This window comes from Halichoeres trimaculatus, unplaced genomic scaffold (assembly GCF_033239565.1).
Source record: "Halichoeres trimaculatus isolate MK-OKI-2021-1 unplaced genomic scaffold, fHalTri1.1 fHalTri1_scaffold_9, whole genome shotgun sequence".
Taxonomy (NCBI): Eukaryota; Metazoa; Chordata; class Actinopteri; order Labriformes; family Labridae; genus Halichoeres; species Halichoeres trimaculatus.
Window position 1 is genome coordinate 17,041,524 of NW_027437188.1, and position 17,372 is coordinate 17,058,895.

Genomic DNA, 17,372 nt, shown 5'->3' on the forward strand with positions numbered 1-17,372 from the left:
AAATGGTATTAGCTTGGTCGCTTATTTTCCACGCACAGTTTCTCTCCACATAAATACCTTGTTTGGAACAATTGTGATATCTTGCTCAAAATAAAATTTTTCCCCAAATTTGTTTGTTGACGATATTATCTTTGTTAAAGTGTTATTAAACCCAGAAGGGCTTTTGATGAATTATTCTGAGTTCATTACCCCAAGAAAATTTTCTATTGTAATGGATGCAATTCCCAAAGGTGTAATAATATTGTTCCAAAATTCTAATGAACTTTGTGAGTCACCTTGCTCTTTCTCTCTCTCTCTTTCACAATTAAAGTGAGTTTCTTATCTAGTCCTCTAGGTACAAGAAAATAAGATCTCTGTTCTAAAAACACTTTTCCTATGTTCCATTGGTGATTTACTATTGGAGGAGATTTGTCCCAAATATCCAGTGGGATAAATTTTGGACCTTATCTTCCAGAAACTGAGTTACAAACAAACCTTATGATATGTGTTGTCAAATTGATTTATTGATGTTATCCCACAAAACGTTATTTACAAAGATAGAAAAAAGACATGGATTTACCTGCACTTTTTGTGGACTTGCTGATGAAACACCAAGACACCTGTTTTGGAGCTGTCCTTCCACTGCTTTTATTTTTATTTTTAATTTTTTTTGAAAAATGTTGTTATGTATTCAATGTACAAATAACATTGAATCCTAAAACTTCAAGTTATTATTTAAAGATGTGCTTTTTGGTTTTTATTTTGTCTGCAGCTCAGACATAAAAACAGTACCATTTGATTAATCTCTTTAATGAACTGAGGCAGAACGTGGAAACCATCAAGCCCTCTGAGAATACCAAAGCCCTGAAGACCCTTTAATACTATATTTACGCTAATTGTATAAGATTCTTCTATTTTTACCCTACTCTGTGCCTTGTACCTGTGACTACCCCTTGCATGTTCATACGTTCATAACCTGTGACATTGTCAGTGTTTACAATAAAGCTAAAAAACAAACAAAAACATATTCAAATTTTGCACAGTTTTAGCCTACATATTCTTCTAGCCTACTTTCTAGTCTCAAGTGACAGAATATTGGTTTTGCAAAACTACACTTAATCTCGTTACTGATTATGATAATTTATTTTTAACTATGTAATGGAAGACTTGATATCATCATATTTAATGGGTTGTATGCTGTTTTTTACAGTCTATGATTATATGGGGCGGACCTAAATTTAAATGGCAAAGAAGTGCACCGAGAGGGAAAAATATTTATTTAAGTTTACGTGGTAGGAGTCACCTCTCAGTTCTCTGCACTTACAATATAAACAGAAAACGATGGTCAACAGTACAGAAAACTCGAGTTAGCAAGGATTGTGAGAAGTCTATCTTCTTGGCTAAAAATGGGTTAATATGAAACCACTATGCAAAATAAAATCAATACATCGATGTATTGACTTTATTTTGCATGTTGACGACCTGCAGTTTGTACTCCAACACTACAGGGAGCAGAAGTGCGCCGGAAGCGTTGTCATCCGGGGATTTTCAACTTTGCGCTTGTGCTACGCTTGCGTAGATCTCACCGTAGTACCTTCCTATGCAGAGTGAAGAAATCCTCACTCCGGCGTACTCGACGTTTGTGAGTTCCACTGGGCTCCGTTCATCGTGAGGCCGCCGTCGTTTGTCGTGCGTGATGCAGTTAAATGAGGCAGAGTCAACCAAACTGTGAAACGAAACAAGGATAGACACAAAGCTCGAAAAAGAAATGCTCCGGTAGATGACTGGGTGTGGAAAAAGAAAACCTTCAAGTTAACACGTTTCTCTGGTAGTGAAGGTAGCAAGGTATGTAATGCGCACGCATTTCAGCTTTTGTTACTTAACAGTAAGTTGTTAGCTAGCATGCTAGGTTTAGCCTCGTACGTTTCATCCACGCTCGGCCTGTTTTACACGGATTGTGCCTTTGTCACTATTAAGTATTGCTTCATTGGCGGGAAAGTTCTTATGGATAATCAACATTACCCTGTGTTTTTCTCTGGTTTTAGTGTGAATTCTAAGGTTTTGGCCCCTTGTTTGCCTAAGGTAACGTGCAACTGAACAGTTTGTGCCACACGGGAAGCCATGTTGTTCGGCTAACGAGCTACCTTGCTGCTAGTAAACGGGTACGATAAGGCTATAACTGTAATTATGAAAGCATCATGAGTTGTATTGAATTGTCTAGCATAGTAAGAGGAGAAGCCTGTGAGTTTCTTTTTCATTCAGCCTGAATTCACCTAGGACTAATCTCAAATTAAGCAGCATATTGTTGTCATCATTGGTTGTTGGCGGTTGTTTACAAGTGGTCAGCAAATGTTTGATCAAGTCCAAATGAATATGCAATTGAGTTCATGGCTCGACGGTTTTACTCTATTGTATTTCCACTTACAATGGTGCACTTTAGCCCAACAGCAAATACTTTTTATCGGGTGTCTTGAAAGTCCTGAAGAATCTCAGACTCACCACGCAATGGTGATGATGGCTTCAATGATTGTTTTTTTTTTCTGTTTTGTCCCCTTTAGTAAGGCACCATGGCTGCTACCTTCCCCTACAGAGGGGTCCCCCCTGGGATGCCACCAGGTGTTCCCTCTCCTGCGCCAGTGCCAGACTACATGACTGAGGAAAAACTTCAAGAGAAAGGTATGTTAACTCTAAACTGATGTTCAAAGTACATGTGACTTTTAAAAACTTGAATGCTGTAAAAACCGTTTCATTTTACAGCACGAAAATGGCAGCACTTGCAAGCCAAGCGCTATTCAGAGAAGAGAAAGTTTGGCTTTGTGGATGCCCAGAAGGAAGACATGCCACCTGAGCATGTGCGCAAGATCATCAGGGACCATGGAGATATGACCAACAGAAAGTTTCGCCATGACAAGAGGGTGTACCTTGGGTAAGATAGACTCTAAAATTCTGTGGGGGGTGTGAAGGTGTTTTGTCAAGACTAATTATCTTTGGATTGCATAGAGTGCATATGTAAACTCTAAGCTGATTACTTGCTCTTTTTTTTTGTTCTTTTAGTTAACTCCTGTATTAATATCTTTGAACAGGCTTCATGAAGACTGGTGTAACACACCTTGTATCTCTGTATTTACTCAACAGTGCCCTGAAGTACATGCCCCATGCTGTGTTGAAGTTGCTGGAAAACATGCCCATGCCCTGGGAACAGATCAGAGATGTACCTGTTCTCTACCACATCACTGGAGCTATTTCCTTTGTGAATGAAATCCCCTGGGTCATAGAGCCAGTCTACATTGCTCAGTGGGGGTAAGTAAGAAAGTACATGGTGCTGTCTTTGCTGTACGTTCATGTGTCATCGTTGCAGTCTATTGGATTTCCAAATGAGCTGCTATGTACATTAATTTGAGGACGCATGAAATCATTGGTATCCATTTCACCCCCTCTCCTAGCACCATGTGGATCATGATGCGTCGTGAGAAGCGTGATCGCCGTCACTTTAAGAGGATGCGATTCCCGCCATTCGACGATGAGGAGCCGCCATTGGACTACGCTGACAACATCCTTGATGTGGAGCCGCTGGAGGCCATTCAGATGGAGCTGGACCCAGAGGAGGACTCAGCATGTGTGGAGTGGCTTTATGAGCACCAGCCCCTCAAAGACACAACCAAGTAAGGCAGCTTCAAAGTTGGTGAAAGATTGATGTTGATGTTTTGATATGAAGTGAATGATCGAAAAAAAGTGGCTAATCTTTACCTCATTTCAGGTTTGTGAATGGCACCACCTACCGCCGCTGGCAGTTTACCTTACCCATGATGTCAACATTGTACCGGCTGGCCAATCAGCTGATGACAGACCTGGTGGATTTTAACTACTTCTATCTGTTTGACCTGAAGGCCTTTTTCACTTCAAAAGCTTTGAACATGGCCATCCCAGGAGGGCCGAAGTTTGAACCGCTGGTCAGGGACATCAACCTCCAGTAAAGACCCCCTGCTTTTAAGAAAATATTCATCTTGCTCCAAACTCGTTAAAACATTGAAAGACATGAAATATTAAATGATGTGTGCCTGAGTTGTTCCATGTCTGTGTCATTTGTAGGGATGAAGACTGGAATGAGTTCAATGACATCAACAAAATCATCATTCGGCAGCCCATCAGGACAGAGTATAAAATAGCATTTCCATACCTGTACAACAACTTGCCACATCATGTCCACCTGACCTGGTAAGTAATTAACCAACTGATTTGTAGTGATAGTTGCAGTCTTTTTCCACAGTAAAAAAAAAAATGGAACGGGAAATACATCGCCCTTTTCATCTGTGAAAAGACTTCAGTTTCTTTTCTTATCTAAATTTTGATTTGATGTATTAGTTGGAAGTAAGTCAATACTTTTACTCCTGCAGGTATCACACACCCAATGTGGTGTTCATCAAGACAGAGGACCCAGATCTGCCGGCGTTCTACTTTGATCCACTGATCAACCCCATTTCTCACAGACATTCTGTCAAGGTATGTGTGCATGATCAGGCCTGGCTGTACATCTTTTACCTTTACTGGCTCTGAAGCAATGAACATCCTTTCATCTCCCTCTTACAAAGGCGCACTTGTATTGGTCTGCTTGCCAGTGCGTAAGAACAAGAGGAATATTGAAATGATTGGTGACTTATTCTGCTAGCTGCATTTGCAGTTTGCCCCTCACTGATCAGACATTTCTGTTTTTTTTAAGGTGCTGATTTCTTAGGATGAATTTAATCACTGTTAAATAACACTCCCCCACTCATTATATCTTAAACTGTTGTAAGTAAGCAGTTGTTTGATTTAAATGTCTTTCCCTCCACTCACCCAGAGTCAAGAGCCTCTTCCTGATGATGATGAGGAGTTTGAACTGCCTGAGTATGTGGAGCCCTTCCTCAAAGAAACTCCACTCTACACAGACCACACTGCCAATGGCATCGCTCTGTTGTGGGCACCCAGACCCTTCAACCTCCGATCTGGCCGCACAAGACGTGCAATTGATATTCCCTTGGTCAAGAACTGGTAAGGACCTCAGATATGTGTAGGATTGGATGTTAGATGGTTTCGTTGATGAAATAAGAGGTTGTTTTGGTGAAATTTTGTCAACATAAGTCAGTTGTGAAAATATCTATTTGCATTAATCCACAGGTATCGTGAGCACTGCCCTGCAGGACAGCCAGTGAAAGTACGCGTGTCATATCAGAAACTGCTCAAGTACTATGTGCTCAATGCTCTGAAACACAGACCACCCAAAGCCCAAAAGAAGAGGTGAGGCTCAACAGACACTTTGGCTTGATTTACTGCGTACATGTCTTTCTAATGAGACAACCTTATTTCCTCATAACTTACCTTTTGTGAGTAAAGATCTTTTCTCTTTTGCTCTTCAGGTATCTGTTCCGCTCCTTCAAAGCCACCAAGTTCTTTCAGTCCACAAAGCTGGACTGGGTGGAGGTGGGTCTGCAGGTGTGCAGACAGGGCTACAACATGCTCAATCTCCTCATCCACCGAAAGAACCTCAACTACCTGCATCTGGACTACAACTTCAATCTGAAGCCTGTCAAGACTCTGACCACAAAGGTGAAAACCTGTTTGGTGTTCAATCATTTTAGCATTTGATGTGCTAAAAATAAAACACTAATGTTGCTTTAAATCTCCAAAATCCAGTAACCTTTTTATAAAGGTGGCACGCAACAGTTAATCTACAACTTTGGTTTTCTTTCTGTTACCAAGGAGCGAAAGAAGTCCAGATTCGGTAACGCCTTCCACTTATGCAGAGAGGTGCTTCGTCTCAGCAAACTGGTGGTTGACAGTCACGTCCAGTACAGACTGGGAAATGTTGACGCCTTTCAGGTTTGTTCAGCACTAGACTCAGCAGAGCATGTCCCATTTTTTAATGATCATCTCCACCTTGATGTGAATAAGATGAATGTTTCTTTTATGAATCTTCTCATTTCCTTCCTTATTGTAGTTGGCTGACGGGCTGCAGTACATCTTTGCTCATGTGGGTCAGCTGACAGGAATGTACCGCTACAAGTACAAACTGATGAGGCAAATCAGGATGTGCAAAGATCTGAAACATCTCATCTACTATCGCTTCAACACTGTGAGTAGACACACTATTAATTTTATCTACTAATTGTTTTTAAGATAATATTTTTTTCAGTGTACCGAAAATCAGCCTCATTTGAGCCCTCTCTTTTTTACAGGGTCCTGTGGGCAAAGGTCCAGGCTGTGGCTTCTGGGCTCCTGGCTGGAGAGTTTGGCTCTTCTTCATGAGAGGGATCACACCGCTGCTGGAGAGGTGGCTGGGAAATCTGCTGGCCAGACAGTTTGAAGGTATGCATGCACCCCTTCTACTGCCCTGTTAGCCTTGGCCACTCATTGGTCAATGAAATGATGTGATGCACAGGGGTTTTCACTGGCATGGACCTAACAACTTCTTCATTTACTCCGACAGGACGTCACTCTAAGGGTGTAGCCAAGACTGTGACCAAGCAGCGTGTGGAGTCTCACTTTGACCTGGAGTTGCGTGCTGCTGTGATGCACGACATCTTGGACATGATGCCTGAGGGTATCAAGCAGAACAAAGCCAGAACCATCCTGCAGCACCTCAGCGAGTCCTGGAGGTGCTGGAAGGCCAACATCCCCTGGAAGGTCAGTGCATTAGAGCATCACTTCTTTCATGAGTGAGCCTGGTGACAGAATCAGTACAGATTCAAATAGGGTCCATCAGACTTTCCAATGTTTTCAGCAGATTTCATATACTTGAAGACAAAGTTCATGTGCTTCATATGTTATGGTAGTTGTAAATCAGCTAATAATTAACTCATTTACCTCATCACAGGTGCCAGGCCTCCCCACACCCATCGAAAACATGATCCTGCGCTACGTAAAGGCCAAAGCTGACTGGTGGACTAACACCGCTCACTACAACCGTGAGCGAATCCGCCGTGGTGCCACTGTGGACAAGACAGTGTGTAAGAAGAACCTGGGGAGGCTGACCCGTCTGTATCTGAAAGCCGAGCAGGAGAGACAGCACAACTACCTGAAGGTAAGATACACAAAAATTACAGAATATTAAAAAAAAAAAAGAATTATACATTACATTAACCTTTTTTTTTTCAATCCTGCAAATGTCAATGAAGTGTTTGCTTTGGAATTCAGAGTTAAACTGAGTTGAACCTAATAGTTGGAGCTAGTTTTCAGTCTGTTTACATCAATCAAGTGAAGCTTTAGATTAGATTCTCCTACAAAGGCGCACTTGCATTGGTCTGCTTGCCTGTGCGTAAGAACTGGAGGAATATTGAAATGAATGGTGACTTTTATTGCTGGCTGCAGATGCAGTGAGCGCCTCACTACCCAGACATTGATTCTTGTAGTTGGAAATATTGTTTTACTTTCTGTTTGTTTGTTAATATATTTATGATGTCCATTGAGCTCCTAACATTCCAGATATATTTGCTAAACTTAGAACGTAATTTTTTGAAAAGGCTGACCTACATCCAGACCACAAAGGCCTTTGTAGTTCAGTCTGAAATCTCTGACAAAGTGTTATTTTTCTGCCGACAGGATGGCCCTTACATCACAGCTGAGGAGGCAGTTGCCATCTACACCACCACTGTTCACTGGCTTGAGAGTCGCAGGTTTTCGCCCATCCCGTTCCCTCCACTGTCCTACAAACACGACACCAAGCTGCTCATCCTTGCCCTTGAAAGACTCAAAGAGGCATACAGGTAAAAAAGTTAAACACAGCAACTTAGTGGAATATGTCCACTCTGCTGCACTATATTTATATGAACATCATGACTGACCAGCATCTCTGTGCTCCTCCAGTGTGAAGTCTCGGCTGAACCAGAGCCAGAGGGAGGAGCTGGGGCTGATTGAGCAGGCGTACGACAATCCTCACGAGGCTTTGTCCAGGATCAAGCGTCACCTGCTAACACAGAGAGCCTTCAAAGAGGTCAGGACAGAGACAGACTCAAACTATGAATATCAATCTCTTTTTCTTGCTGGTCTTTAATCTGCCCCTTTTTTACAGGTGGGAATCGAGTTCATGGACTTGTACAGCCACCTGGTGCCTGTGTATGATGTTGAGCCTCTGGAGAAGATCACAGATGCCTACCTCGACCAGTACCTGTGGTATGAGGCTGACAAGCGACGCCTCTTCCCACCCTGGATCAAACCTGCAGACACCGAGCCCCCGCCACTGCTGGTCTACAAGTGGTGCCAAGGTCAGGCTGAGATCAGTGTTACCCTTAATAAACTTTAAGATGAATTTTAAGTGTTAAATATGAATACATTCCTTTTTCAGGAATCAACAACTTGCAGGACGTGTGGGAGACTGCTGAAGGAGAGTGTAATGTGATGCTGGAGTCTCGCTACGAGAAGATGTACGAGAAGATCGATCTGACACTGCTCAACAGGCTGCTGCGTCTCATTGTTGACCACAACATTGCTGATTACATGACGGCCAAAAACAACGTGGTCATCAACTACAAGGTAAAAACACTTAACATTAAAGTCTGCACAACAGTTGAAGACATTGTGTCGTGTTTTAGCTGAACCAATTCTTACCTTGTGTTTTCCTTTGTTTTATCTGATTAGGACATGAACCACACCAACTCTTATGGCATCATCAGGGGGCTCCAGTTTGCCTCATTCATCGTGCAGTACTATGGCTTGGTCATGGACCTGCTGGTGCTTGGTCTGCACCGCGCCAGTGAGATGGCAGGTCCACCTCAGATGCCCAATGACTTCCTGAGCTTCCAGGACACAGCAACAGAGAGCGCTCACCCCATCAGACTGTACTGTCGCTACATCGATCGCATCCACATCTTCTTCAGGTGAATTCAGTCCCCAAAATGATAACAGGTGTCTCTATGCACTGGACTCTGCTGTGCCTACACAAGAATGAGAATCTTTATTTCAAGGTGAATTCTTAGTAATGCGTCTTTCTTACTTGTTCATTAGATTTTCTGCTGATGAGGCCAGGGATCTGATCCAGAGGTACCTCACAGAGCACCCAGACCCCAACAACGAGAACATCGTAGGCTATAACAACAAAAAGTGTTGGCCCCGTGACGCCCGCATGAGGCTGATGAAACATGATGTTAACCTGTAAGTCCTGACTCAAAAGAACAGCTGAAAAACAGATTACCGTCAGTTTCTTTACAACATTACAACAATATTAGAGACAGATGGCTGTGACTCATCTCATTTTAATTTCTCCAGTGGCCGTGCTGTCTTCTGGGATATCAAGAATCGTCTGCCCAGATCGGTGACCACGGTTCAGTGGGAGAACAGCTTTGTTTCCGTCTACAGCAAAGACAACCCTAACCTGCTCTTCAACATGTGTGGCTTTGAGTGTCGTATCTTACCCAAATGCCGCACCAGCTACGAAGAGTTCACGCACAAGGATGGTGTGTGGAATCTGCAGAATGAGGTAAGGAAGTGATTCACAAAAAACATTAAATGTCACACTAAGTTCTGCTTTACTTAAGTTTTACCAATCAAACTCTTAACATCTTATTGCGGCACTTCCATGTGTAGGTCACCAAAGAGAGAACAGCCCAGTGTTTCCTGCGTGTTGATGATGAATCAATGCAACGCTTCCACAACAGAGTGCGTCAAATCTTGATGGCTTCAGGATCCACCACATTCACGAAGGTAACACTCTTCCCCCCGCCGAAGAAACTGTCAGGCCACAAAATGTTTGAAACACTGGTGTGGATGGTCTCATCCACAAAATTTAACGTTTTTGTTCTTGTTTCTGCCTCCAGATTGTGAACAAATGGAACACAGCCCTGATCGGTCTGATGACATATTTCCGAGAGGCTGTAGTCAACACACAAGAGCTTCTGGACCTGCTGGTGAAGTGTGAGAACAAGATCCAGACCCGTATAAAGATCGGTCTGAACTCCAAAATGCCAAGTCGCTTTCCTCCTGTGGTCTTCTACACCCCCAAAGAACTGGGTGGCCTTGGTATGCTGTCCATGGGCCATGTTCTGATCCCACAGTCTGACCTCCGGTAAGTCCACTAGAAAACTCATTTCTATCATGATGTCTTGTTCGTTTAGAAAGCTGGACTCTTATTGTGCTCTTCTTTTCTTTGTCTTACAGGTGGTCCAAGCAGACAGATGTGGGTATCACCCACTTCAGGTCTGGAATGAGCCATGAAGAAGACCAGCTGATTCCTAACCTGTATCGGTACATTCAGCCATGGGAGAGTGAGTTCATTGACTCCCAGAGAGTTTGGGCTGAATATGCTCTCAAAAGACAGGAGGCCATTGCCCAGAACAGGTACTTTCCTATCTGTTTTTTCATTCTGTATTTTTATTTAAAACATGACATCTTGGATCAACTTAATAAGAACTGCTGCTAATATGTTAAGTGTTAATGTATATTTTGAGTCAGCTGTCTGAATCAAGTTATGAATTGCAGCACATTCATTGTGTTTCAGGCGTCTGACCCTTGAGGATTTGGAGGACTCATGGGACAGAGGAATCCCTCGTATCAACACACTTTTCCAGAAGGACAGACACACACTGGCCTATGACAAAGGCTGGAGAGTCAGGACAGACTTCAAACAGTACCAGGTTGGTTTCTGGCACTAATGCTTCAACGTATATTAAAGGTACCTTGTCATTATAATAGAGTAGTCTAGTCGAGGAATTATGAATTACCGCAGTTTAACCAAAGAAGATTAAAAGTCTAAAGTCTTGGTGTGATCCTTTGAGATCCCGTGCGAGTCTCACAGAACAAAATGATTAAATGTTTGGCTTGAAAATGAGGCCAGAGGAAAAAACGTGATATGAGCAAAACAAACTGAGCTTACTTTTCCAACTGCACATGTACTAGGGATTTTATTTTATGTTCCAAAATTCAGTGTTGATATCAGTATTTTAAACCTGCGTACGTTTGTTGATGGCTCCTTTTTATATTGATACAGGTGTTGAAACAGAATCCGTTCTGGTGGACTCACCAGAGACATGATGGCAAACTGTGGAACTTGAACAACTACCGCACAGATATGATCCAAGCGCTGGGCGGTGTGGAGGGCATCCTTGAACACACACTCTTTAAAGGCACTTACTTCCCCACTTGGGAGGGTCTCTTCTGGTGAGAGCACTTTTAGATCACTGAAGACACTTGTGTATTTTAAGGTCATTTAAAAACCTCAAACCATGCTGAAAGAATAGCAATCACTTGTACATGCTTTAATACTTTATCCATGAATGAAACCCACAACTTGTTAATCATTTGTTTTTCTGGACTCTGTAGGGAAAAGGCCAGTGGTTTTGAGGAGTCCATGAAATGGAAGAAGCTGACCAATGCCCAGAGGTCTGGTCTGAACCAGATCCCCAACCGTCGCTTCACTCTTTGGTGGTCACCCACCATCAACAGAGCAAATGTTAGTATAACTCTTCCCAGATTCATGGTTTTTATTTTTCTCTGGACAAGATTGTAAAGCAAATTTTCAAATGATATTTCTAATTAGTCTAAACTCTTTCTTCCACCTCTAGGTGTACGTGGGTTTCCAGGTACAGCTTGACCTGACTGGAATCTTCATGCACGGCAAGATCCCCACTCTGAAGATCTCCCTCATCCAGATCTTCAGGGCTCACTTGTGGCAGAAGATACACGAGAGCATTGTCATGGATCTCTGTCAGGTGGGTTTGGAAAATACTCCTAGCGCTTACCTCTTAATCAAAATACTTGACACAACATGGTAGCAGAAAAATGCCAAGCTGAAGAATGTTTTTTAAATGTGTGTTCACCAGCTTCATAATTGACTGTTTGTTTTTGTTTCCAGGTCTTTGATCAGGAGCTTGATGCTCTGGAGATTGAGACAGTGCAGAAAGAGACCATCCATCCCAGGAAGTCATACAAGATGAACTCATCCTGTGCAGACATCCTCCTCTTTGCCTCTTACAAGTGGAACGTCTCCCGACCATCTCTGCTTGCAGACTCCAAGTAGGTCTTCAGAAGCTTCACACAGTTTAGACTTTTGTTGTATGATTCAAAACATTGGTTCTCACGTTGATTGAATATATTCAAGCAGCATTAGAGATATGAGGGTTTTAAAGCTTAATCTGTCATTTAAAACCAGGGACGTGATGGACAGCACCACCACACAGAAGTACTGGATCGACATTCAGCTGCGCTGGGGCGACTATGACTCACACGACATCGAGCGCTATGCCAGAGCTAAATTCTTGGACTACACCACGGACAACATGAGTATCTATCCATCCCCCACAGGAGTGCTGATTGCTATCGATCTGGCTTACAATCTCCACAGGTTAGATTTTTACTCACACAGGCATTTTACCCATTAGATTGGAGTGATTAGCTGTTTGCTGTAGATAAAATCACAAAAACAGGACGCCACTTTGTTTTTCAGAGCACATCATTTAGCAGCAGCTTTATTAACTGTCAAAAGCAAAGGTGATAAGATCTAGTGCTATGTAATGTTTAAATATGAATCAAATCTGTTCAGCATTTGCTAAACAGCACTCAGGATTTTGGCACCTATTCGTTTGTGTCATCAAGTATGCACTACTGGAGCCACTGAGGTCTTCACACCAGCTTCCTAACTTGTAGACATGGGTGTTTCAACTCAAGGACAGCAGATTTATTTTTTCAAAGTCGTCCCATGTTTAACACTTTTATTTTTGTTTCTCTATAGTGGTTATGGTAACTGGTTCCCTGGAAGCAAGCCTTTGATCCAGCAGGCCATGGCCAAAATCATGAAGGCCAACCCTGCCCTGTATGTGCTCAGAGAACGCATCCGCAAAGGTCTGCAGCTGTACTCCTCTGAGCCCACTGAGCCCTACCTGTCCTCACAGAACTATGGTGAACTTTTCTCCAACCAGATCATCTGGTTTGTGGATGACACCAACGTGTACCGAGTCACCATCCACAAGGTGAGGAGGGGCTGTTTATATTTCTTGTTCTTCATTGCAGCTCATATCCTCCAAAGACACATTTTATGAGTCCAGAATGCTTTTATACTTTGTCTCATTTATGATTCTCTATCCCAACAGACCTTTGAGGGAAACTTGACCACCAAGCCCATCAATGGCGCTATTTTCATCTTCAACCCAAGGACTGGTCAGCTCTTCCTCAAGATCATTCACACCTCTGTGTGGGCTGGACAGAAACGTCTGGGGCAGGTAATGAATTAAACTACGGCTTCTCACTTTTAAAATGACAAGTTTGCTTAGTTTACCATTTAATTTTTTGTATTCAGGGATTTTTTAATCACCCAACTGTTTCAGTAGTCGCTTGTTTATATATTAAGGAAAGGAGTCTCTGATAATCATTAATAGTTTGTCCTTTTTTGCTCCTAACACATGTTTGGCAGTAAAATTGAAGTTTGTTTTCCTGGAGTATTGAACTTTCCCCTGCTTTACCACTGTAGCTGGCCAAATGGAAGACGGCTGAAGAAGTGGCTGCCCTGATTCGTTCCCTCCCTGTGGAAGAGCAGCCAAAACAAATCATTGTAACCAGGAAGGGTATGCTGGACCCTCTGGAGGTGAGACTTCTTTGAACTTACTGCTGATATGATAATTACAAGCCCATAAAGTTTCATGCAGGTTTCATTTGAAATTGAATTTATTTGATTGAGACGATACAGTTTGACATAGTTTCATAATAAGGCATGAATCTGGGAGTTTAGAGCAAGTGCTAATTTCTAACTCTTGTCCCTATTTAGGCCTTTGAGTAACTAGATCATAAATTGTACATTAACCAAAAAAACATTTGTAAATGTTTCATAATATGTCTCTAAAAAGTTTTTTGTTTAAATTTCTCTTCAGGTCCACTTGCTTGACTTTCCCAACATTGTGATCAAAGGCTCTGAGCTGCAGCTGCCTTTCCAGGCCTGTCTGAAGGTGGAGAAGTTTGGAGACCTGATCCTGAAGGCCACAGAGCCTCAGATGGTGCTGTTCAATCTGTACGATGACTGGCTCAAGACCATCTCCTCGTACACAGTGAGTTTCATGCTCCATCACAAGACTCTCAGACCAGGGTTAATTGTATCATGTTTAGATAAATATTAAGGTAAATGTTTGGTATATCTGAGCCAGTCCTGGCTACTATTCCAGCAGCTGGTTTGTTTGCTTTTATTTTGAGTTGCATCTTATCCCTGTGTGTAAGAAGTTTTTGTTTGGTGGCCTGCTCCATTTTTAGGCCTTCTCCAGACTGATCCTGATCCTCAGAGCACTCCATGTGAACAACGATCGTGCCAAGGTGATCCTGAAACCTGACAAAACAACCATCACTGAGCCCCATCACATCTGGCCCACACTCACAGACGAGGAGTGGATCAAGGTGGAAGTGCAGCTCAAGGATCTCATTCTGGCAGATTACGGCAAAAAGAACAAGTAAGCATCAAGTCTTGCTTCAAATGAACACATTTCGTCATAAATGTGACATTAATATGCTTAAAGTTGAAATGTGAACTGAAAAAAAAGATAAATACAGACCAGATTAAGGGTTTAATACTACCTGTTCTCCTCCAGTGTGAACGTGGCCTCACTCACTCAGTCTGAGATCCGTGACATCATCCTTGGTATGGAGATCTCTGCTCCATCACAGCAGCGTCAGCAGATCGCAGAGATTGAGAAGCAGACCAAAGAGCAATCACAGCTCACTGCCACACAAACCAGAACTGTCAACAAGCACGGTGATGAAATCATCACCTCCACCACCTCCAACTACGAGACCCAGACCTTCTCCTCCAAGACTGAGTGGAGAGTCAGGTGTGCAGCCAGAGTCTGATGCATGGACCATGTGTTTTCTCTTTATTCTGTTCTCCACTGACTATAATTTGTTTGTCCTTAATCTATCAGGGCTATATCAGCTGCCAATCTCCATCTCCGAACCAACCACATTTACGTGTCATCTGATGACATCAAAGAGACGGGCTACACCTACATCCTGCCGAAGAACGTCCTCAAAAAGTTCATCTGCATCTCAGATCTGCGAGCACAGGTAGGCTGGGCTGTCAGAGTGATTCGCAGTTTGGGATGAATCTTAATGATATTTTAAAGTTTCTGTTGTGTGATTAGTAAGCAAACAAACCATGCTCTGTCTTTCAGATTGCAGGCTACCTGTACGGCACCAGCCCACCAGATAACCCTCAGGTGAAAGAGATCCGTTGTATCGTCATGGTACCCCAGTGGGGCACTCACCAGACTGTCCACCTTCCCAATCAGCTGCCTGGTCACGAGTACCTAAAAGTAAGACACACAAGTCATTAGACCAATGATAAACCTCTCACCTGTACCAGATTTTCTTTTTACATGTTTTAAGTGCTTTTTTTGTGGACGCCACAGTTTAACTTATCCCCCTCAACAGGAAATGGAGCCTCTGGGCTGGATCCACACTCAGCCCAACGAGTCTCCCCAGCTGTCCCCACAGGATGTCACCACCCATGCCAAAGTCATGGCTGACAACCCCTCCTGGGATGGAGAGAAGACCATCATCATCACCTGCAGGTAGATTTATTTACAGCTGATTTTGTCTCATGTTAACTCAGTATCTGGTCGAGGAACATGACTTGTGGTTATAACACTGTTTGTATCTGTGTCCTCAAATATCTTATTTGATCATAAATAGAGTTCGACCGATATGGGTTTTTTGGGGGCCAATGCTTTCCAAATTTGGGCAGCCGATGCCGATATGCATAGCCGATTTTTCCAATTTGATATTCAGGCAGATTGTTAAATATATATTTATCACATTTTTGTGAAACGCAACAATTTCTGAGCAACTAAAAGAAATCTATTACAACAAGTTGTGTCCAGTCCTCTGAACATTTATTCAGCTTTCAAAACAATGAAATATTTTGTCTGAGTAAACACACAATGTAACAAGCAGTAGTAAACATTCACACTCTTCTTAAAATGTCAAAAAAGAAATTTAAACTTATTCATATAATTTGAATAAAAGTATGTAATGTATCCAAGAGGTTCCACAAGTTTGAGGTACTCATCTTTTTTGTGCCTGATCAAAAATTGTGTCATGTTATACAACGGATCAAAAATCGGCTTTTTAAAAGAAAATACGGCCGATGTCTATAGAGACAAATGTCCAAATATCGGCCTGATATATCGGCCGGCCGATATATCGGTCTACCTCTAATCATAAATAGAGACATGATTAATTTTTTTCCTGATGCAGCTCTTCACTACAATGATTATAATATACATTTGTACACTGAAGTAAAATGAATCTTTCCTAATGTTTTCTTTTTTTTTTTTTAGCTTCACCCCTGGCTCATGCACGCTCACAGCCTACAAGCTGACACCCAGTGGATATGAGTGGGGTCGACAGAACACAGACAAAGGGAACAACCCCAAAGGCTACCTGCCGTCTCACTATGAGAGGGTACAGATGCTGCTCTCTGATCGTTTCCTGGGCTTCTTCATGGTGCCTGGCCAGGTGTCCTGGAACTACAACTTCATGGGTCAGTAAATATTTTATATAATGATGTACTCGTAATAATTGAACTCATCTTTATGTGCCTGCCTCTCTGCTATCCTCCTGCTTGACTTCCTCTGTGACAGTAATCTTTGCACCGCTAAGTTCACATCATTCAGCCCTGTATACTTTTTCTGATTACAGGTGTGCGCCATGACCCAAATATGAAGTACGACCTGCAGCTCGCCAACCCGAAAGAGTTCTACCATGAAGTCCATCGGCCTTCGCACTTCCTGAACTTTGCCTCACTGCAGGAGGGTGAGATCTACAACGCCGACCGTGAAGACATGTATGCTTGAGAGCTGATGTTCTGCCATCGACATCTTTGGTGGACAACTCTTTCTGAATCATGTGGAGCCAGTGGACACCAGCCCTTGTAATATTTCTATTGAACATGCATAACTGATGTTTGGGGATTTTTATGTAAAGACTAGGAACTTTTAAAGTGTTTGATTGCTTTCTTTTTTTGATATTTTCTACAAATGTTTTTCTTTAGTTCCCTCTGTTTCATGTTATTAAAGTAAGGTTTTGTCAATTTTGTGGCTTTTGGTACATTCAGGCATCTGTGTAGTTTCTGCACACATAACTTCAGTGTAATATTTGATTATCAAAAACTGTGCTAAATGGGTAAAGATGTACTTCCCCAATAGCTATTGTGGGAAATGAAATTGAAAGTTGTTTCCAGAAATTCCCTTTACCCTGGTTACTGTACTTCTCCTGACATTGACGCTTTGCTTTAAATAAACATCACAATTTCTATAAACATTTGTCATGTAATAATGTCTGATGCTGTTTGATTAGATTGTTGAATGCTTGTAAGAAAGTGAAACATCTGTTCATGTGGAAAGCAAAAGGGAACATTTATTTGGCATGTTTCCCTCTTCAGGGACGCTACAAGT

General features: G+C 42.3%; 1 protein-coding gene across 1 annotated transcript; it reads left to right on the forward strand.

Annotated features, from left to right (window-relative positions):
- Positions 1-1,568: 1,568 nt before the first annotated feature.
- prpf8 (pre-mRNA processing factor 8) lies at positions 1,569-17,238 on the forward strand. Its single transcript, XM_074678900.1, has 43 exons — positions 1,569-1,824; positions 2,538-2,655; positions 2,737-2,905; positions 3,115-3,279; positions 3,423-3,641; positions 3,737-3,949; positions 4,069-4,194; positions 4,374-4,479; positions 4,817-5,007; positions 5,134-5,253; positions 5,373-5,562; positions 5,716-5,835; positions 5,954-6,088; positions 6,192-6,321; positions 6,443-6,639; positions 6,830-7,036; positions 7,555-7,718; positions 7,819-7,945; positions 8,024-8,216; positions 8,297-8,484; positions 8,590-8,828; positions 8,956-9,102; positions 9,217-9,427; positions 9,535-9,651; positions 9,765-10,012; positions 10,105-10,284; positions 10,445-10,580; positions 10,934-11,103; positions 11,266-11,395; positions 11,508-11,654; positions 11,798-11,958; positions 12,095-12,286; positions 12,674-12,911; positions 13,032-13,160; positions 13,409-13,522; positions 13,806-13,979; positions 14,179-14,372; positions 14,511-14,750; positions 14,841-14,982; positions 15,090-15,230; positions 15,349-15,488; positions 16,257-16,459; positions 16,618-17,238. Exons 2-43 carry the CDS (start codon positions 2,547-2,549, stop codon positions 16,770-16,772), a joined length of 7,017 nt encoding a protein of 2,338 aa, XP_074535001.1. The 5' UTR covers positions 1,569-1,824; positions 2,538-2,546; the 3' UTR covers positions 16,773-17,238.
- Positions 17,239-17,372: the final 134 nt, after the last annotated feature.

Coding starts and splice junctions, on each gene's coding strand:
- prpf8 (XM_074678900.1), top strand. CDS start 2,547: ATGGCTGCTACCTTCCCCTACAGAGGGGTCCCCCCTGGGATGCCACCA. Junction 2,906..3,114: donor GACAAGAGGGTGTACCTTGG/GTAAGATAGACT, acceptor TTTACTCAACAG/TGCCCTGAAGTACATGCCCC. Junction 12,287..12,673: donor CTGGCTTACAATCTCCACAG/GTTAGATTTTTA, acceptor GTTTCTCTATAG/TGGTTATGGTAACTGGTTCC.